The following is a 22,323-nucleotide window of genomic DNA, read 5'->3' on the forward strand; positions in this document are numbered from 1 at the left end:
TTCAGGACGCCTGGGATGTGTGTGGCTCGCAAGGAGCTGATCACCTGCTGACTCCAGAGGAGGAGGCGCCGGGCGAGTCATGTTAGCTGCCATGATTGAATGCCCCACAGCAGCTGTGCTGTCCGACCGGACCAGCACGTGCTTGCCCTGCATGAGAGGTAGTAGCCTCCTCAATGCAAGTAGCACAACCAACAACTCTAGGCAGTTGAAATGCCAACGCAGGCGGGGGCCCATCCACCGCCCCGACACTGCTTGCCCGTTGCACACGGCACCCCAACCCTGCAGGGAGGCATCCCAAAGGGGACCCCTGTCCGCAAGAAGGTCATGGAGACCAGGGGTTAGGGTGTGTCAGCAGAAAAGCGTGATGACCATACGTCTGCTGCCGGTGTGCCATGCTCTCCAAGGAACTTGACTTTGTAGCCAGTGTTGGAGCGGTCGTATGTGCATCGACCCGAGGGGGACCACCCCCGCCGAGGATGCCATGTATCCCAGGAACCTCTGAAAATGTTTCAGGGGGACCGCTGACTGTCTGAGAGCTTCAGGCAGTTCAACACTGATCGGGCGCGCTCTGTAGTCAGTCGCGCTGTCATGGAGACGGAGTCGAGTTCCATACCGAGAAAGGAGATGCTCTGCGCGGGGGAGAGCTTGCTCTTTTCCCAGTTGACCTGTAGTCCCAACCGATATATGTGCCGGAGCACCAGGTCCTCGGCGGGGGTGGTCCCCCTCGGGTTGATGCACATGCGACCGCTCCAACACTGTCTACAGAGTCGAGTTCCTTGGAGAGCGTGGCTACACCGGCAGCAGGCGTATAGTCATCACGCCTTTCTGCCGGCGCACCCTGACCCCTTGGTCGTCTATGGCCTTACTACGGGAGGGGTCCCCCTAGGGCAGGTATCAAGACACGTCGTGGTAATGACGGATGCCTCCTTTCAGGGCTGGGGTGCTGTGTGCAATGGGCACGCAGTGTCGGGGCGGTGGACGGCCCCCCCCTGCGTTGGCATATCAACTGCCTAGAGTTGTGGGCTGTGCTACTTGCACTGAAGAGGTTCCAACCCTTCGTGCAGGGCAGGCACGTGCTGGTCCGTTCGGACAGCACAGCTGCCTTGGCGTATATCAACCACCAGGGTAGCATTCGTTCACGGCAGCTAACACGACTCGCCCGACGCCTCCTCCTGTGGAGTCAGCAGGTGATCAGCTCCCTGCGAGCCATACACATCCCGGGCGACCTGAACCAGACAGCAGACCGGCTCTCTCGTCAGTGGTCACCTCGCGGAGAGTGGCGACTCCACCCTCATGCGGTTAAGCTCATATGGGAGCAGTTCGGCCAGGCGCAGGTGGACCTGTTTGCCTCCCCGGACTCCACCCATTGTCCGCTTTGGTACTCCCTATCCGACGGTCCCCTCGGTAGGATGCCCTTGCGCACAGCTGGCCGCGGGACAAGTGGAAGTACGCCTTCCCCCCAGGGAGCCTCATTGCACAGACCCTGTGCAAGGTCAGGGAAGAGGAGAATCAAGTGCTACTAGTTGCGCCTTATTGGCCCAATCGGACTTGGTTCTCAGAGCTGGTGCGCCTGACAACAACTCCCCCCTGGCCGATTCCCCCGAGGAAGGACCTCCTTTCTCAGGGGAAGGGCACGTTTTGGCATCCCAGGCCAGAACTCTGGAACCTCCATGTCTGGCCCCTGGACGGGACGGGGAGATCCTGAGCGACCTACCCCCGGCGGTGGTAGAGACCCTCACACAGGCTAGGGCCCCGGCCACTAGGAGATTGTATGCCTTCAAGTGTTGCATCTTCTCGTCCTGGTGCTCTTCTCATGGAGAAGACCCACAGAGATGCTCGATCAGGTACGTACTGTCCTTTCTCCATGAGAGACTTGAGAAGAACCTCTCCCCTTCCACACTGAAGGTGTATGTTGCCGCTATAGCCGCACATCACGATCCAGTTGCTGGTAAGTCTCTAGGACAGCACGACCTGGTCACCAGGTTCCTGAGGGGTTGAATCCGGTTGAATCCGCCTCGCCCGCGCCCGTACCCTCTTGGGACCTCGAAGTGGTCCTGGAGGGCCTCCAGAGGCCCCCCTTCGAGCCCCTAGGAGAGGCCGATCTTTCTCGCCTGTCGATAAAGACGGCCCGCCTGGTTGCGCTCGCCTCCTTCAAGAGGGTAGGGGACCTACAAGCATTCTCTGTGTCCTCGGGTTGCCTAGAATTCGGGCCTGGAGACTCTCACGTTATTCTGAGACCATGGCTCGGCTACGTGCCCAAAGTTCCCACCACTCCCCCGAGACACCAGGTGGTGAACTTACAGGCGCTCCCCACCGGGGAGGAAGACCCAACCCCTTCCGTGTTGTGTCCAGTACGCGCACTGCGCCTCTACTTGGACCGCACGCAGAGCTTCAGAAGCTCTGAGCAGCTCTTTGTCTGTTTTGGAGGTCAGCAGAAGGGGAGAGCTGTCTCCAAACAGAGACTGGCGCACTGGATCGTGGATGCCATATCCTTGGGCATACTGGTCGCAAGATCGCCCCTGCCCCTTAGGAGTTAAGGCGCATTCCACTCGGGGTGTCGCCTCCTCGTGGGCACTGGCTCAGGGCGCCTCTCTGGCAGACATCTGCAGAGCTGCGGGTTGGGCTACGCCCAATACCTTCGCGAGGTTCTACAACCTCCGCGTTGAACCGGTGTCAGCCCGCGTCCTGCAGGGCAACAGGTAGGACTGGCAGCCATTGGGCGTACACCTGTGGAAACCCTTCCCCCTCCGGGGGGAACAGTGGCGATCCCGCTTCACTTCTTTCCCCTCTTGTAAAGAATAGGCATTCCATCCATCACTAAGCACCCTTCCAGGGGACAGGCTGGGCAGAGCAGCCCTGCCCCCTTAGGCTGGGGAACAGTTGAGTTATCTCCCAGATAGCTCTAAACGGACCTAGTGCTCCAGACGTGGTAACCCCCCCTCCGTGGGCTGTTCCGTCTGATGTATCCTCATGAATTGTTCCCACCTTGGCAACCCATGACCTCCCCAGGTGGACTCCCACCTTGCGGTTAACTCCTGCAGTCCGCACATTCTTCCCATGAGTTCTTCCCTGATGGTGAGACCATGTGGTGTCTCCACTAATTCCTCCCTACGGTAGGTAGTGGCCTGTGCAGCGTTTTTCCCCCAGGGGGGAATAATGCTTACCCAGTGGCCCGTACGGTGCCGGGCGGCTTCTCGCCATTTAGAGAATTAGGCCTCCGACCGTGACGGCCGGTGTTAGGGGCCTTCCCAACTTTTGTGGAAAGCTCTGGGTCCCCCTTCCTCTCCACTGGAAGGTCATAATTCCGCGTTAGCGTGTTCGTCTGACTCGCCCAGGCCAGTCAACGTCGCTCCGCAGAGATTGTGATGCGGCTCAGTTCTGTGGCGTTTTCCATAGGAACCCCATTCTGTCGGTTCGACACAACGTCGAGAGACCGACAGAAAGGGAACGTCTTGGTTACGGATGTAACCTCGGTTCTCTGATGGAGGGAACGAGACGTTGTGTCCCTCATGCCACAACACTGGCCCCCACCCCAGCGGTCGGGGGAGGATGCTTTAGGTTCCTCAGACCAAAGGTATATGAATGAGCCAGCCGGCTTCCCTCTTATACCGGGACATCCGGGGAGGAGCCCGGCATGCAAATTTCATTCGCCAATTTTCATTGGCCTTTTCTAAATACTCAGAAGATGATAGGTTCTCAACACAAACCCCATTCTGTCGGTTCGACACAACGTCGAGAGACCGACAGAAAGGGAACCTTAATTTCTTTTCGACTAAATAAAACAAATACATAAACATTTTGGATGAGATGGGGGTGAGTAAACTATAATGAGAATTTATTTTGAAAATGAACTACTCCTTTAAGGGGTCAATTGAAAAATGAAAATTAAAGTTGAATAAATACACTTTCCATTGATGTATGGTTTGTTAGGATAGGACAATATTTGACCGAGATACAACTAATCACCTTTGAAATTGTTAAGCAGAGGCACCACAGCAGGCTGTGGCTACAGTAAGAAGAAACAGATTTGTTTTAATGCTCTCTATTGGCTTACCGCTGTAATGACATAATGGAGAATAGATGAATCCAAAAGCTGAAATTCTAAGCTTTACATAGATATAAAATTTGAGTGGGCAATTCTCAAAGAGCGGACAGCAGTGAATGAAGTTTGTAGGCGTGTTTCCGGGCATTTTTGTTAGCGATTTTGCGGTATCCACTCACAAAAATAGAATATATTTACAGTAAGGAATTTACAAAATTTCTTCATGGAACATGATCTTTACTTAATATCCTAACGATTTTTGGCATAAAAGAAAAATCTATCATTTAAACCCATAAAATGTATTTTTGGCTATTACTACAAATGCTCTCATGCTACATAAAGGAATACTTCACCAAAAAATGAAAATTCTGTCATCCTTTACTCACCTTCGAGTTGTTCAAAATGTGTATAAATTTCTTTGTTCTGATGAACACAGAGAAAGATATTTGGAATAATGCTTAAAACTAAACAAACATTTCTGACCGCAAGCGTAAAGAGGGGCCTTGGAGCGGAGGCGGTTGGCGAAAACTGTTGCGTTCGCAGGTGTGGACCAGGGCTCGTCTGGCTACCCTCCAGGCTCAGACACACCTGCGAACAAACGCTTGAGTTGACAGAACCGTGGAGTCGGGCTCCTGAGAGGGGAATAAGGGGGAGCACTGGAAAGGCGAGAGACCCGTAGACGACACTGGCAGGGAGTTGTAAGCGTACTCGACCATGGCTAGTTTGGAACTCCAAGACAGTGGTTCTGCAGATGTAACGCAGCGCAAGACTCTTTTGAGGTCCTGATTTGCCCATCCTGATTTGCCTGCGGAAGATATAGGAACGGAACCGAGTGTGCATGAAACTCGCACTTCTCCACCTTGGCATACAGGCGATTCTCAAGTAGCCTCTTTAAGACCCGCCTGACGTGCTGGACATGATCGTGTTCGTTCCGGGAAAAGATCAAAATGTCGTAGAGATAGTCAAAAACGAAACGATCGACCATGTCCCTGAGCACGTCATTGACAAGTCTTCGGAAGACCACCAGGGCATTCGACAGGCCAAAAGGCATCACAAGATACCCGAAGTGGCCTGTGGAAGTATTAAAGGCAGTCTTCCATTCGTCCCCCTCTCTAATCCTGACCAGCTGATAAGCATTGCATAGCTCAAGCTTCGTAAAGATGGTAGCCCCCTGCAAGAGTTCGAAGGCTGAAGACATCAATGGCAAGGGATGGCTATTCTTGACCGTGATGTCATTCAGACCCCGATAATGTATGCCTTCTTCTCCACGAAGAAAAACCCCGCCCCAGCAGGAGAGGAGGAGTGACGGATGATACCAGCCAAAAGAGAATCGGCCACATACCTCTCCATGGACTCCCTCTCTGGACCGGAGAGTGAGTAAAGGCACCCCTTAGGTAGAGAAGCGCCAGGTAATAGTTCTGTCACAGTCGTAAGGGCAGTGAGGAGGAAGAGACCATGCTCGAGACTTAGTAAATACCGCTCCCAGATCATGATAGACCGCAGGAACCCCCGTGAGATTAATGGGGATCTCCTGTAACAAAGGAGCAGAAGACACTGGTGAAAAAGCAGAAATAAAACAATTAGCAGAACAAAAATCACTCCATTCTAACACCTCATGAGTCCTCCAGTCAATGTGGGGGTTGTGCCTGGCGAGCCAAGTATGGCCCAATACCACCGGAGTGGAGGGAGAGTGGATGAGGTGGAAACAAATAGTTTCAGTGTGGTTGCCAGAAGTGGTGAGTAGCAAAGGTCCAGTGGTAGACATGATATTAGTGAGGGGGGTATCGTAGGAGGTCTTGGCCGTGTTGGTATGAGTTAGGGGAACCACAGGAATATTCCAGCTTCTGGCCAGCTCTAAGTCCATAAAGTCCCCCTCCGCACCGGAGTCAATGAGGGCAGAGTTCGGGTGAGTAATCCCTCCCGACCGAATGACGGCCGAAAGTGTAGTCCGGTTACGAGAGGTGAGGTGAGTGGAAGTGGCGCTTACCCTGCGAGTCGAAATGGTGGCTGGAAATCCTTTGCAGGACGGGCAGGCAGAGACGAGGTGTCCGAGGTTAGTCAAGTTCAAGTTCAGCCACCAGGCTGACCAAAGTGATTTACAGAAGAACAAAATTTTACTACAGAAATAGACCATACAAAAATTTAATACAACCCATTTAAAAAATAAAAAGGCCATAACACTATAGTCAAAAATTTAAAAATAGCCATATCACAGTGGTCAATACACTAAGGAAAACAAATACGTTTTTAACAGGGACTTAAAAACAGACAGAGAAGAGGTCGTTCTAATCTCTAGGGGCAGGGCATTCCAAAGTCGAGGCCCTGCCACTGCAAATGCATGCTCACCTCTACGCTTAAGCCTAACATGAGGGACTACCAACAATGCCTGGTCACAGGATCGTGGGCTTCTGGATGGGGTGGAGAGAAGTTCAGTGTTCAGAAGTACAAAGAGGAGAATTTTAAAGTCTATTCTCTGACAAACTGGCAACCAGTGTAAGGATTTAAGAACTGGAGTGATGTGTTCATGTTTACGACACTTTAAAAGAAGTCTGGCCGCAGCATTTTGAACAAGCTGAAGACGCGCGATTTGACACTTAGATATACCACAATATAAATAATTGCAGTAATCTAGACGAGACGTAAGAAAAGCGTGAACAGCCATTTCTAGACTTTTTGGTGTGAGAAAGTATTTGATTTTGGACAATAAGCGGAGCTGATAGAAACTGGATCCGATAACAGAAGAGATATGTTTATGAAATTGTAACTGCTGGTCAACAAGAACTCCTAGGTTACGTACCCGTGAGAATCTAAAAACAGATAAACCTTCTAAATCAGGGCTTATACACTAAGAGTTCTCATTGGGACTGAAAACAATTACCTCGGTCTTGTCTTCATTTAGGAGGAGGAAATTTTGGGCTAGCCATGATTTGACCTCCTCTAAACATTTCGCAAGAGAAGTAATCGCAGTGGAATTGTTTCTTTTAATTGGTAGATAGATTTGGGTATCATCTGCGTAAAAATGAAATGACAGGCCATGTTTACGGAGAATAGAGCTCAAAGGTAACATGTAGAGAGAAAATAGAGAGGGAGCTAAAATAGAGCCTTGTGGAAGGCCACAGGTCAGGGGTGCAGGAGAAGAGGTAAAGTTACCCAGCTTCACTAAAAACTTTCTATCAGACAGGTATGACTGAAACCATCTCAGGACGTTAGCTTTTAGACCTACCCAAGACTCCAATCTTGATACTAGTGAGGAGTGGTCTATGGTATCAAAAGCGGCCAATAAATCTAAAAGAATAAGAACCAGAGTCTCCGGAATCAGTAGAGAGGTAGATATCATTTAACACTCTCAAAAGAGAGTGTTAGTCAATGGGTGTTGAGATCTGTTTGATTATAAGCATTATTCCAAATATCTTTCTCTGTGTTCATCAGAACAAATACATTTATACACATTTGGAACAACTCGAAGGTGAGTAAATGATGACAGAATTTTCATTTTTGGGTGAAGTATCACTTTAAGACTTTTGTGATCCAGGGTCACATTTATTTCAGGTTAAGTCAACTTTTTAATTTATAGTACTCTACTGTGGTATAACTGGTGCAATTTACATTTCTTATTATAACATTACAGTGAGTTGAAAGGCACTCATTATTAATAATGGGAATAAGCTGTATAAGTCACAGTGCACTTGTTTTAAAGTTATATACATTTCCCGTGTTGAACAGTGATCAGCTTACCTGTGGGACACATCTCAGGGATGCTGGAGACATAGGGCTCATTAATAAACTCTGGAGCGTTGTCATTGATGTCCTGGACTTTAATAATGAACTCTGATTCGGGTTCAGTGGGCTGTTTGGACCTGCGGTTGATGGCCTGAGCCTGCAGTATATAGAAATCCTTCTGCTCGCGGTCCAGGCGTTTTATCACTTGAATGTCACCTGTGTACTCATCAATAATAAAGAGCTCACCAGCTCCTTCACCTGACAGGATGTACTTTATTGTAAAGTCTCCTGTGTCGTAGTCTGATTTCAGCTGAATGGTAAAAAAAGAAATGTTTAGTAAGGCGGAATTTTATGGATCACAGTAAGTTACTGGATCACAGTAATTCATTTATTATCCCCCATTTTCTGTAAAATAGTCTTTATTTTATATATGCACAATTTAGAATCTTTTATGATTTTTATGATCACAATTTAGAATCTTTGATGAGTCACAGTAAGTTACTGGATCACAGTAATTAATTTATTATCCCCCATTTTCTGTAAAATAGTCTTTATTTTATATATGCACAATTTAGAATCTTTTAGACTGTAAATCGTATTATATTGTATTGTCATTGTGATGAATGTCTGTACTAGAAGCTTCCAACACCAAAGAAAATTCATTGTGTGTGCAAGCACACTTGGCAATAAAGCTCTTCTGATTCTGATTCTGAATAGTAAATAAACTCTGTATAGCTATCAAATGTAAAAAAGTTATGAAAGATATGAAAGCCATTGTTGGAATAATTTGCTAAACATTTTCACTTAAACCAACCATTGGGCAGTATTTGCAGAAAAAAATCAAACAGTAATATGCTGCTTGCCATCACAATACACACATGATTTTCACAATTTCTGCAACATTGTTTTGCTCGAGTTACTTCAAAAATAAAAGTGTTTTAACTGGCTGAAAGAAAAGCTATTCCTGACCATTTTGACAGCCCTAGTGCTACCCTCACATTGCTGTGCTTGACCTGCATCTACCACGCACTTTAAGGAAGCTGAAAACTGCAAGCACTCTTCTGAGAACATGGACTGCTTGACAGTGGTTTTTATGCTGAGGTAGTGTGGTAGTAAACATGGAAGTAAACTTCACATATAAAATATGTAATGTTTCACTAATTCAATATCATCTTTTAATGTTGAAAAATGTTGAAATTTAATCAAAACACCATTATTGCAATCAATGTTTGCTTTAGTTGGGCTCTTGACTCTTGTATTTTAATGTTACGTTGTACAAAACTCCCAGCATGCAATGTAGTCAATCTGTTTATCTGAATTAGCTTTTATGTCCAAGTGTGTCAGTAAATCCGTCTGTTTATTTTGTCACAGTGCTTAAGCTTAGTGGAACAGAACATTTACACCAGCTACGAATGCAGTTCCTTAATTTTAATACATCTATCACAGCAGCAAACTACACAAACTTATTTTAAAGGATTTGTTTCTTTTCAATGTTTTTTAATAAAGTGTTCTTATCAAAATACTATTACAAATGCTAAAAGAGAATTTACATAATAAGAGTCAAGAGCCCAACTAAAGCAAACACTGATCAAAGTAATGGTAGTTTTTGAAATTTCAACTTTTATGTTTATTATTTAATATTAATTGTGTGTGCAAAAGTGATATTGTACATTGACAAGCCAACAGTTCAATTCAATAGTTTTCATTTACTGTCGTGCTATATGGGTTGTTTCTCATTTGCATCTTTTCAGCTATGCTTACAACATTCTCCAGCTTGTCTATATGTACAGTGGCAAGAAAAAGTATGTGAACCTTTTGGAATTTCATGGTTTTCTGAATAAATTTGTCATAAAATGTGATCTGATCTTCATCTAAGTCAAGGGTATTGACAAATAAAATGTGTCTAAAATAATAACACAACATTTTTTTTATCTTTCATGTTTGAGAACAACCAAAAAAACCTTGTAGTGCTTGTGGAAAAAGTATGTGAACCCTTGTGTTAATGACCTCAAAAAAGCTAATTGGAGTCAGGTTTTAGCACACCTGGAGTCTCGTTAAGATAATAAGTTTGGAGGTGTGGACTACAGCTACTTTGACTGATAAAAACCCCTCAAACTTTTGGAGTTTGCTCTGCACAAGAAGAACACGCTTATGTGAGCCATGCCTCGCCAAAAAGAGCTTTCAGAGGATTTACGACAAAGAATTGTTCATTTACATAAAGCTGGCAAGGGTTACAAAGTTATTTCAAAGACTTTAGAAATTCACCAGTCTACAGTTAGGCAAACAATCTACAAATGGAGACACTTTGGGACTGTTGCTACTCTACCAAGAAGTGGGCGCCCAGTCAAAATGACACCAAGAGCACAACGAAGACTCATCTATGAGGTAAAGAAACAACCCCGAATGACAGCCAACGATTTGAAGGCATCATTGGAACTTGCTAACATCTGTTCATGAGTCTACAATACGTAAAACACTGAACAAGCAGGGTATCCATGGCAGGACACCACGAAGGAAGCCACTGATTACTAAAAAGAACATTGCTGCATGCCTGAAGTTTGCAAAAGAGCACATTGACACTCCACAGCGGTATTGGCAAAATGTTTTGTGGACTGATGAAGCTAAGATTGAACCATTTGCAAAAAACACAAAGCACTACATCTGGCGTAGAAAGGGCACGGCATATCATCATGAAAACATCATCCAAACTGTAAAGTATGGTGGAGGAAACATCATGATTTGGGCCTGCTTTGCTGCATCAGGGCCTGGCCAGCTTGGAATCATTGAGGGGAAGATGAATTCCCAAGTATTCCCCAGACAATTCTTCAGGATAATGTGAGAATGTCTGTACGCCAGCTGAAACTGTGTAGAAGGTGGGTGATGCAACAGGACAACGACCCAAAACACCGGAGCAAGTCCACAACAGAATGGCTTCAGATAAACAAAATCCACCTTTTGGAGTGGCCAAGTCAGAGCCCAGACCTCAACCCAATAGAGATGCTATGGATTGACTTGAAGAGGGCCATACACATGAGACGTCCAAAGAATATGACAGAGCTAAAGCAGTTCTGCCAGGAAGAATGGGCTAAAATTCCTCCTCAACGATGTGCAGGTCTGATCCACAGCTACAGGAAGCGCCTGGTTGAGGTTATTGCTGCCAAGGGGGGTCAACCAGTTATTAATTCTAAGGGTTCACTTACTTTTCCCACTGCCATTTTGAATGTTGAATGAGTGTGTTCAAAAAAGACATGAAAGCTCAGATTTTTTTGTGTTATTATTTTTAGACACGTTATGTTTGTCAATACCCCTGATCTTCATCTAAGTCAAATCACATTTCATGACAAATTTATTCAGAAAACAATGAAATTCCAAAAGGTTCACATACTTTTCTTGCCACTGTAAGATATAAAAGGACTAAAAATGAGAATCACTCAAATATCTTTAATGTAATTAATCCTTAACTCTTTCCCCGCCAGCCTTTTTTTAAGTTGCCAGCCAGCGTTTTTGAACATTTTCACTAAAATATTATGGCTCACAGTACATTTTCGGTAATGCATATATGGACAAACAATATATCAAATGAAAGAACAGAGTCTCTGCTTTTAAACAGTCTTTTTATCACTTCTTAAATGTGGGTTGGTTTCAATAATTAGCATTTTTTTGTTAAAGTCTCCGCCCAGATTAGACAATGGTTAAAAATATTTGAAACCAAAGTATTTATCCAAAAAACAGATAAAATATATACGTTCTAGATTCAGAGATTCTTTACTTTTTCCAAAGGTGTGTAACAGCACCATGTGCTGTACAAAAGTACAAACACAGATTTCCGTAATAACTTGTCTTTGGCAGGGGACCGTTGATTTTTAAATGACGATATAACTCGTCGATGTCAGGGAAAGTGTTAATAAAATACTACATAGCAAGCTCTTTTGATAAAAGTTATTAACAGAATACTGTGTTGCCAAAAAAGCAAATAAAGCTTTTTTAATCAATGCCATGCTTTGTACCTGACCGATTTTTCTCACTGTTGGATCTTCTTCTTCAACAAATATCTGGCTCCAAATCCAGCCTCGTTTCACTCTTTGCTGAGACACATGAGAGGCTTTAGTTGAATGGTTTTTGTGTTGCTGGTGTTTAGAGATTTGAAGATTGCCTTTGAGCCAGCCAGATGAGATGAAGATCACGATAAGGAGTACACGAATAACAGAGCAGTTGTACATTGTTGAGAACTTTCTTTTCCTCTCCTTTGAATGACTGTTTCATTGAATGTTTAAACTTCATAGCATCATGGGGATGCCCAGAGAAGTGATAGACTCCAACATGATGCACTCCATTAATGGGAAACAATTTATTTCCTCTTCTGTTGTTGAAAACAGCAAAAACATTGTTAGGTTAGTTTGGTGAGTTGCGATGAGGGAGTAACCAAAATAGCACTGTTGTAATCAATTTACAGTAAATGTCTATGATAGCAAGCAATATTCATATCAATGTTAAAAACGGTTGATTTGTCAATATTTACTGCATCGATTCAATATCACTTTTGCACCCGCAATTAATGTTGAAAAAAATGATCAAAGCATCATTATTGTGATCAGTGTTTGCTTTAGTTGAGCTCTTGACTCTTGTTTTATAATGTTAGAGTGTAGGTTCCCTTTCGAGAGGTCTCTCAACATTGCGTTTAACGCTAGGGGAATTCCCTTCTCTAAACCTTACTGAAACCTTATTGAATAACGCCAGTAGAAATGAAAATGTAACTGGACAATGTCTTCCAAGTTGGCACTTAGGGTCGTGGTGGCCATTCCTATATATTACACCATCTGGACCAACCTCAGAATCTTTCTCCTTCACTTACCTTCGCGTGCTGTTGAGGATACACCCAGGAGAAGAGGAAGAACTAGGATCCTTCTACTCGTGTGTTCCAGCATGCCCGTGTGTGCCTTATGTTCCTGGCCCATCGACCCACAGGACACGCATGCTCACTGCGTACTCTGCCCGGGTCTGGCCCATGCGGAGGCGGATCCCTCTGATTCTACTGCCCGCACTGCGAGTACCTTCTGGTGTGGGTGTCGAAGGCTCGGAGAGATGCCGCCCTCTGAATTTCTTTTAGGAAGCATCCCGCCGCCGCCAACGAGCCACTGTCGGGACTGCCGCCCCTCCCTCCGGGGAATTGGAGTGCCGGACCACCATCAGCACCAGTCTTCTTCACCGATTGGAGTCCTGTTTGGCATGTCAGGGATGAGCTCATGTCGCTGGCAGCTTCCGACAGGGATCTGTCTGAGTCTGAGAGGGAGCGAGCGGAGTGTGGTGCCCCCATGCGCTTCACGTAGAGCTCTTCTGTGTCCTCACCTAGGCTGTGCGAGACCTCGGCCTCGAGTCCAACCATTGCCTTGTATACTGTATATGCTTTGTAATGCTATGCGAATGGTAGACCTTGCCCATCATTGCGCGCTTATTATGTGCCTCCTCACTACTAATAGGACCTCGCTTTTTGCATTCTATCATATGTGTGGCATATCCAGACAGCCCCTTTGTAACAAAAGTTCGTGGGAACAGGAAGGAAGGTGGGAACCGGCATCATTTAAACAATAAACTTTAATCAAAAATAAACAAACAACAACACGGAAGTAAAAGGCCGGCACCCACCTCACGGTCGACTGCCGGCCACACAAACATAAATAAAACTTAACATTTCCGGGCCCGGTCCTCTCTCCTCGGCAGTCCCGTCGCTCGTCCTCTTATGCTCCCTAGCTTCCCGTGAGGCATGCGGGACCGGTGCGCGTACAGCTGATACTCATTATCACTCATGCCACCGGCCCCGCCTTCCTGCCCCACGGCTCTCGTCCCGCCTTCCTCGCTACACCCTTATATCAGGTGCTTTCGACAGTTCACAGATCATCATACGGGTTATTGTACCCCAACTGAGCCATATATTTGTTTTAATCCAGACAACCCCTCATCATAGGCGTTCCTCCTTTGAGCTCTTTGTTTCTGTGATTCATGTGACCATTCTGAATGTGAACTGATTCAGAGAGCGAATGTATTGCGTCCCTGTTATTTTGACACGTGGCTGGATTTTGCGACATTTGCTACACAACTGGTACCGCATGTTTGCCGTTGCTCTGTGTAATGCTTGTAGGACAGCTGGAGCCATGCCGGTTTATGCCCTTAGCGCTGCAGCTGAGAGCCGCTGGCTTGCTATGCTTCAACCGTTTCCCACATATGAGCTTACCCCTTGTATAAGGTGTCTGCCTTGTGCGAGCGGTCGCATTGTGTTACTACCGCTTGAGGATAGTTGTCTCTGTCTTCTTTGTGTGCGCGATTATAGCACTGGTTGAGCGCCGTTCGCTTGATTTTGAGCTCTTTGTGCTGTCGATTGGCCCATTAGTGAAATGTGCCGAACAGCCGCAAGTGCAGCACCTTGCTGTGGGGAGCATAAAGCATGCTTGTTCACAAGGGTGTAAACATATGATCACGCTCTCCAGACTCAGTCTCGGTTCGAGCTCATCTGTGAAGGTTCACATGGGCTACTGTGGTCTGCTCGCGACGGAGGAGATCGCGCACTACGTTTATTTTTCTCCCTGTTACGAGGCCACCTGTAAGGAGATGTGCTAATAGTACTCTAGCCGAGTGCCAGTTAGACGTTTTCATTTATACAAAATGGTTCCCCATCTGATAAATTCAGTGCTTCTCTTAGCCATTCCTTTTGAGTCGATAGACTAGAATGAACACCCCAACTCCGAGTTGCACACTGGCATGTGTGGGTAGTGTGTGGGAATGAGGACTGGTCGCATTGTCGCAATGCATGTTGTATACTCCATGGAGCGTTAGCCCCTCTAGGAGGTGTTTTCTATTATGGATGTTGTCGCGGCTATCGCTGCTTTTTATGCATGAACTTTTAGGAGGAAGCGCTATCTGGCATTCAGATCTGTGAGGGTAAGAGAATGGCAGAGACCCTTCGCCCTCTGTCCTCTTCTCTGGCCTATGATTTTGCTTTGAGAGTACTGGGTCTCCCTCTGGTCGAACCGATGCATGCGATCTGTTGAAGAGGCTTCCATGTAAATACCCTGCCTGTTTTTGGCATATGGGATTTACAACGCTCTCCGTGCAGGAGGTTGAATGTGATAGTATGTCACACACAGACCGCATGATTATGTGCACATCATTCTAAATGCCATTTTGTGCGCAAATGGTATGCTCTCTGCATTTCGCTCGAGCCGATGGCTTCATCGGACGCCGTCGCTCGCCATGCACCGTATACATGTTTTGAGCTTGCAGGTTTACGCAACCGTTTCACGCAACGTCGACTATTAGCAGCTTGCTTGTGTGACTTGCAGGCAGTGCTTTGGGCGGCGTGTGCAGTGCTCTGCAGCAGCGTACTAGCTGTCTGACTATGCTGTGTGTGTCAGCTAGTTCGTATAGGCGGTCATGGGGGCGGTCCTACCCCCAACTATCACTCGCACGAGCCCGTGCTTTATGACTGCATGTTCACGGTTTAGGTTATGACTCGCGTGAGCCTGTGTCTTATACAGTATGTGGCCGTGTCCTTCACCATCACTGTCTTTACTGTATGGGGATGCAAACATACCAGGTTGCGCCTGTTTCCATCCTCACTATGTACACCGGTTGCCTCGACCCTGTGTTATTTATTCTATACAGGGTTTGTTTCTACCTTGCTCGGCCCCGGCACTTGTCGTTTTTATACTTGTTATTCTGCTATGTGTATTGCGACCCTGCACAGTGTAGTGGCATAGCATTCCTGCAAACTATTGTGGTGTGGTATCCCCCAGAGTTCTTAGTGTTTTGATTGGATCCCGTAGCAGAATGAGGTATCCAATCGTCTTAGAGCCTATGTAAGGTGTGCGCTGTCAGTGGGAGTTGTGCTGTGTGCTACTGCCAACGGTTATGTGGTGCACGTTATGTGTTAGCACCGCTAAAGTCGAGCTGTTTTTCACAGCGTGATTGAACACATTGCCCAATGTGTCAGCTGAAATGATGCATTTTGCCCGAACATAGAACCATTTCTGATAGCTCCAGCTTTCGTGGCATGCAATGGGCTTAATGCTCGTGCTTATGGCTACACTGATTGGATGAGGGGACCATGCCCCTAAGCACCGTCTTGGACCACATTGGCCAGTTACATTTTCATTTCTACTGGCGTTATTCAATAAGGTTTCAGTAAGGTTTAGAGAAGGGGATTCACCTAGCGTTCACATCACGCAATGTCTCGTTCCCTCCCATGTTTGTTAAAATACACTTGTTGTGGTAAAGAACAGTGATGATGGAGATAATTAAACTTTGGTATGTTCATTATGAAGTCGATGTTAATTTGTTTGTTAGTGTAGTCATTAACACCAAAGTGCATCTTTCTTTAACAATGCTCAAGTGTTCTTATTGAAACCCAAGGGCAAGCATTGAAAGATAATTGACTGGATGAGGGTCAGGAGCCCAGGGGCCATACAAGCCAAAATTCATTCTAGCACTCTCACACACTCACATTCTCCTTTCGCACACATACATTTTTCCTCTCACACACTCATATTTTCTTTTCGCGCACATACATTTTTCCTCTCACACACTCACATTTTCCTTTCGCGCACATACATATCTATTCTCACATTCACACATTTTAACGCTTACATTTATACATTTTTCTCTTATATTCATATATTTTTACACACACATTTATACATTTTGCTCTTATGTAAACGTATTCAAAGTATACATTTAGTATTAAAAATTATAAATGTATGTAAGAAGAAAATATATGTATGTCTGAAAAATATCACATAATGAAAGGCTAAACATGATTCGCAATAAAGTTAAAAACAGGAAACGTTATTCAGATCGACATTCTACTACACAGGTCTTTCTGTTCATTGGAGGGGCTGGACTGTGTAGAAAAGGCGCTGCTGATTTTAATATGATAGAAAACGCCGCATTTTACGGCGTCTTTGATCATAGGCGTAATTTGCGGGTGGATGGGTGGGTCATGTCCCCACCACTTTTTGCCAAAGTCAATTTTGTCCCCACCACTTATTGGAAGAAATAAAAAATACGGAGTGCCTATTTACCGTGAAAGCAGTCCGCTTTGTAAGCAGAGGCTATGTATACTAACTCCGCCCATCAGTTTCAGATTGGAATAGACAAATTATAAGAAAGGCACACGAGCATTAACTGCTCTGTTGGTGTAGAGCGTAAAGCATGTGTTACCAGCTTCATATCGTCCTGGGTTCGGGACTGCTGTTTGTTGAACTTTTTCCCTATCACATATCAGATTGTAAAGGTATTTATTTTTAATAAAATTATGAAAATATTTGAAACTGGCTGTTCAAGTCATACATGTATCAAACATTTTGCGCTTAATTGCACTTTGGTGCTATATATTCGTCCTTATTGTTCTCGACATGCGGTTGCTATCGTCTATTGCAAGATTAATTACATTTTGATACTTGATAGAAAACTCAAATAAATGGAAAAAGTCACAACTTTGTAGTTTCATGAGTTCAAAACAAAATTTAGAAAGTTTGTTGTATATTTGTAGCCTATCAGGCAATGCACATAGATGCACATAGGTCACGTGAAGCGCTGAACACGTATTTTGAATTCCTGCTTCCCCTGAAGAGGAGGCACCGATCGCCACTGTTACTAATAGTTTTACTGTTGATTTCCTCTTTTCCTGATCATTTGGAATAAGGATCAAAGAGTAAAAAAACATGCAAATAAGTTCAAACATCAATTCGATATCGACTATTTCCTGAATATTATGAAATTTAAGTTGGCCGCCCCTGATGACGTCATAATATGCAAATTAGATGAGTATATTTACACCCCACATAAACTTTTGGTCATGCCCAACATTTTTCTAATTTACAGAAGATCTCTATCTTTAAGTCCTTTCAAGCCACAAGCTTTTGAAATCTTGATGTCAAAATCCAGCATGTTTTCCAAAAAACCCTGGCGCCTAAAGGGTTAAGAAAACCTAATTAGAGGTATTTTGTATAGCATGGAAGGATAGTATTCGAACATACAGGAAAGCTCTAAAAACATCTAGATCCACCTACATTTCATCACTAATAGAAGAAAACCAGCACAACCCTAGGTTTTTTTTAACACAGTGGCTAAATTAACAAAAAAATAAATCATCAGCGACCTCAGATTTTGGATATCAGCATAGCATAAAATTGTTGATATCAGAGAAAAAATTATAACTATGCAACCAGAGGCTACACTAGCTGATCAAACAACTAGCTACAGCTCCCCTAAGCAGCAATTGCAATTATTTTCTACTGTAGATCACGATGAACTGTCTAAAATCATTAGATCATCTGAACCATCAACATGCATGCTAGACCCTATACCTACAGATCTATTGAAAGAGACACCACTGAGCATCACAGCACACTCGTAAATAGATTTGAAAATTATGTCAGCATTAATGGAATAGCTTTGAAATGGCTTTAATCTTACTTTTCCGACCGTTTTCAATCTGTAGCAATAAACAATGAGGTGTAGTCAAATGAGAAGAAGTCCAGTACGGTGTACCACAGGGCTCAGTTTTAGGGCCTCTGCTCTTCGCACTATACATGCTACCTCTGGGAGATATAATTAAGAGATACAGAGTTAGCTTTCACTGCTATGCTGATGATACTCAATTCTATTTTTCTTTGAAGCACAACAGTTCAATAGAATAATGGAAAGCATAGTCGATATAAAAAACCGAATGAGTAGCAACTTTTTATTGCTGAACTTGGACAAAAACAGAAGTGTTACGTTATTATTGGAATGCAAACCGCAATACGTAACAACAAAGAACACTGCGTACGTAACAACAAAGAACACTGCGTCACTATTGACGGATGTTCCATAAAACCCTTGTCGTCAGCAAAGAACCTGGCCATTTTATTCGATAGTAATGTGTCATTTGAAAGCCATGTTGCCAAGACCTGTAAAACCGTGTTTTCCCATCTTAAGAATATATCAAAACTATGTCACATGCTCTCACTATCAGATGCAGAGAAGCTAATTCATGCATTCATTATGTCAAGGCTACATTATTGTAACCCACTATTAGGTGGCTGTCATGTGGGATTATTGCAAAAATTCCAGCTAGTTCAAAACGCAGCAGCTTGAGTTCTTACACAAACAAACAAGTATGAGCATATTAGCCCAGTTATATCAACACTGCACTGATTACCTACAAAGCCCTACATGGCTTAGCTCCTCAGTGCCTGAGTGAGCTTCTCTTGTATTACAGTCCTTCATGTTCACTACGCTCTCAGGGCTCAGGCCAGTTGGTCAGTTGTTAATACCTAGAATTTCAAAATCAAGTGCAGGTGGTAGATCCTTTTCCTATCTAGTGCCTAAACTTTGGAATAGTCTTCCTTGTACTGTTTGGGAGGCAGACACACTCTGTCAGTTTAAATCTAGATTAAAGCTGCATCTTTTCAACCTTGCATACACAACACTTCTATAATAAAAATCCTTTAAAGGTTTATTAGGCTGCATTATTTAGATCAACCAGAACCAGGAACACTTCCCATAACAATTGATATAATTGCTGCATCAAAGAGTGTAGAACAGTACTCTACTCTCAGCTGTCTTTTCTCATTGTTCTGAGGTTACCACAGAGGGAAGCGGCGACCCAACAAGAGCTGAGATGGTAGAGCTGAAAGAGGGAACCGATGACCCGACAAGTCCTCACTACAAAATTTACACTGCTATTAGAATACCTGTTAAACTAATTACGTCATAAAAGTAAAAATAATAATGTATTAGAAAATGTATTTCTGTACCTCTAACTATCATATGTGGTATCATTTGAAAGCTTAGAGTCTCACTTCTAGAGAAGTGCACCATTTTGGCATTTATCGTACATAAAATAACTTATTTAGGCTGAAATTAATCATATCCCCATGTCATAGCCCCTTAAAATCATGTATGTTTATGATCATGAAAAAATAACGTTCAAATGTGTCCAACATGTTCAAGTTATATCTTGATCTTATTCTACAGAATATAGATCTCCAGTTGGATTTATTGATATTTTACCACAGATCGAATGCATGTCGAATGAATTATGATGTATGAAATTGATATTTGTAAACAAACAATACATCCATTGAATATCAAAGCTAATAACTGCATCCCACCATTACACTTAGCCACAAATGCTACATAATCCTTTTCGTTCGGTTGTTTTCTACAAAATAAGTCCATTCCTACCTCTTTTCGTGGTTTTAAAAGTAAAATATCCACTTCCAATGTCTCCCATCAATGTGCTGCCGCAGCAACGTTACATAAAAGCTTGGATAGTTAAAAATTCAGTAAAAAATCCGAACCTCTGTCTATCCACATGAGATACATATTAAACGTAAGCTCAGACTCTGATCTCTATGTAGACCCCTCATTTGTCATATTATCAACTCCTCTCTCCATGCTGGTACATTTCTAACAGCTTTTAAGGAGGCCCACATAACCCCACTTCTTAAGACATCCACACTTGATCCTGCATGTGCAGAAAACTACAGGCCAGTATCTCTCCTCCCATACATTTCTAAGTCTCTGTAACGTGTTGTGTTCGACCAACTCGCCTCTTTCCTTACTCAGAATAATCTCCTAGACAGCAACCAGTCAGGTTTCAAGACCTGTAATTCAACTGAAACTGCCCTACTCTCTGCCATCGGAGCTCTGAGACTGGCAAGGCCAACCTCTAAATCATCGGAACTCATCCTACTAGATATATCTGCTGCTTTTGACAACGTTAATCACAACATCCTCTTTTTGACCATTAGGGCAATGGGTGTCTCGGGAATGGTGCTCCAATAGTTCAAGTCTTACCTTTCGGGTAGGTTATTCAGGGTATCATGGAGCCGTGTGGTCTCTGAGGTCCAACATCTCACTACTGGGGTGCCCCAGGGCTCGGTGCTTGGACCACTGCTCTATTCAATATATATGGCATCCCTAGGATCGGTCATTCGGAAACATGGCTTTTCCTATCACTGCTATGCCAATGACACACAACTCCACTTTTCCTTTCAGCCAGACGATCGAACAGTAACTGCTTGTGATCTCGACTGACCCAAAGATTCAGCTCAACCTCTCCATTCAACTAGGTTCATCAATCATTTCACCTCCCAGGACAGCCAGGAAGCTTGGAGTGATAATTGATAATAAGCTAAGCTTCACTGATCATGTTGCCAGCACAACCCGGTCATGTAGATTTGTCCTGTACAACATTAGGGAAATTAGACCTTTTCTTTAGAGCATTCTACGCAAGTCCTAGTACAAGCACTAGTCCTGTCTAGACTGGACTATTGTAATGCTCTCCCAACCGGCCTTCTAACTTGTACAACCAAACCTCTGCAAATGATCCAGAATACAGTGGCAAGAGTGATCTTTAATCAGCCGAAGAGAGCACACGTTATACCGCTCTTCATCAGGTTACATTGGCTACCGACTGCAGCTCACATCAAATTCAAAGCTCTGCTTTTGGCTTACAAGACGACCACTGGTTCTGCACCCCAATACCTACACTTACTAATTCAGACGTATGCATCCTCCAGATCCTTGGGCTCTGAGAGCGAACAACGTCTTGTGATGCCATCCCAAAAAGGCACAAAATCACTTTCACTCAACTTTTATGGAACTGTTCCAAGATGGTAGAATGATATGCATGTTTCTATAAGAACAGCGGAAACTTTAGCCATATTTAAGAATCGGCTAAAGACACATCTCTTTCGTCAACACCTGACAGAATAAATATATATATATTGTTCTCTTGTGAACGTTGACACAACGTCTCGTTCCCTCCATCAGGGAACTGAGGTTACATCCGTAACCAAGACGTTCTCTTTCTGTCGGTCTCTCGACGTTGTGTCGAGCCAACAGATGGGGTTTGTCTTGAGAACCTATCATCTCCTGACTATTTTGAAAAGGCCAATGAAATTGGCGAATGAAATTTGCATGCCGGACTCCACTGATATCCGGGTATAAAAGGAAGACGGTGTGCTCATTCATTCACCTTTTGTTCTTCGGAGCCTTCGATCTCATGATCTCTACTCTGATCTACATTGATCTTGCTACACTGCTGGATTCTTACGACGTGGTGCAGCGGACTGTCCCATCCTGCAGCGACTTCCCCTGGGCGTCTTGGCAGTTCGGGAGGTGTTCGATTTTTTCCCTTTTTTATCTAAAAGAGCAAATTTCTCCAGCGCGGCACGTCCCACTGTTCTCGTGGGTGAAACGCGCTCATCGAGGAGGGGGACGGACACCATGTCTGCCACAAGTGTTTGGTCTCCGGCATGCTGAGGCAGCCTTTGTGGATACGTCCTGCCCGCACTGCGGGCAAACGGCAATTCAGACATTACAGTCACTTTTTGGAAGCAGCCGCCACCTCGTCAGCTTCCCGTCCTAGGACCGCAGCTGCTACAGGTGATATGGGGATCTCCGTGAGCATCAAACCGTCAGTCACAGGCTCGCGGACCACTTACGCCCCGTCTCGCTCGTCTAACTGTCCCCCAGGAGACGGTCCAACCCCGTCTTGTTCCTCTGCCACGTACTTG

The 22,323-nt window shown here is 44.6% G+C and overlaps 1 protein-coding gene across 1 annotated transcript in view; it reads right to left on the reverse strand.

Moving 5' to 3' along the window:
• The window catches only part of cdh19 (cadherin 19, type 2), a 187,679-nt gene that overhangs the window by 129,515 nt on the left and 35,841 nt on the right, over nt 1-22,323 (reverse strand). The window contains exons 3-4 of the mRNA XM_057323413.1: nt 11,770-12,122; nt 7,778-8,072 (exon numbers count right to left, since the gene is read on the reverse strand). Coding sequence (XP_057179396.1) covers nt 7,778-8,072; nt 11,770-11,982 — 508 coding nt within the window. The 5' untranslated portion in view covers nt 11,983-12,122. The remainder of the gene's footprint in view (nt 1-7,777; nt 8,073-11,769; nt 12,123-22,323) is intronic.

Source organism: Triplophysa rosa, linkage group LG23 (genome assembly GCF_024868665.1).
Source record: "Triplophysa rosa linkage group LG23, Trosa_1v2, whole genome shotgun sequence".
Taxonomy (NCBI): domain Eukaryota; kingdom Metazoa; phylum Chordata; class Actinopteri; order Cypriniformes; family Nemacheilidae; genus Triplophysa; species Triplophysa rosa.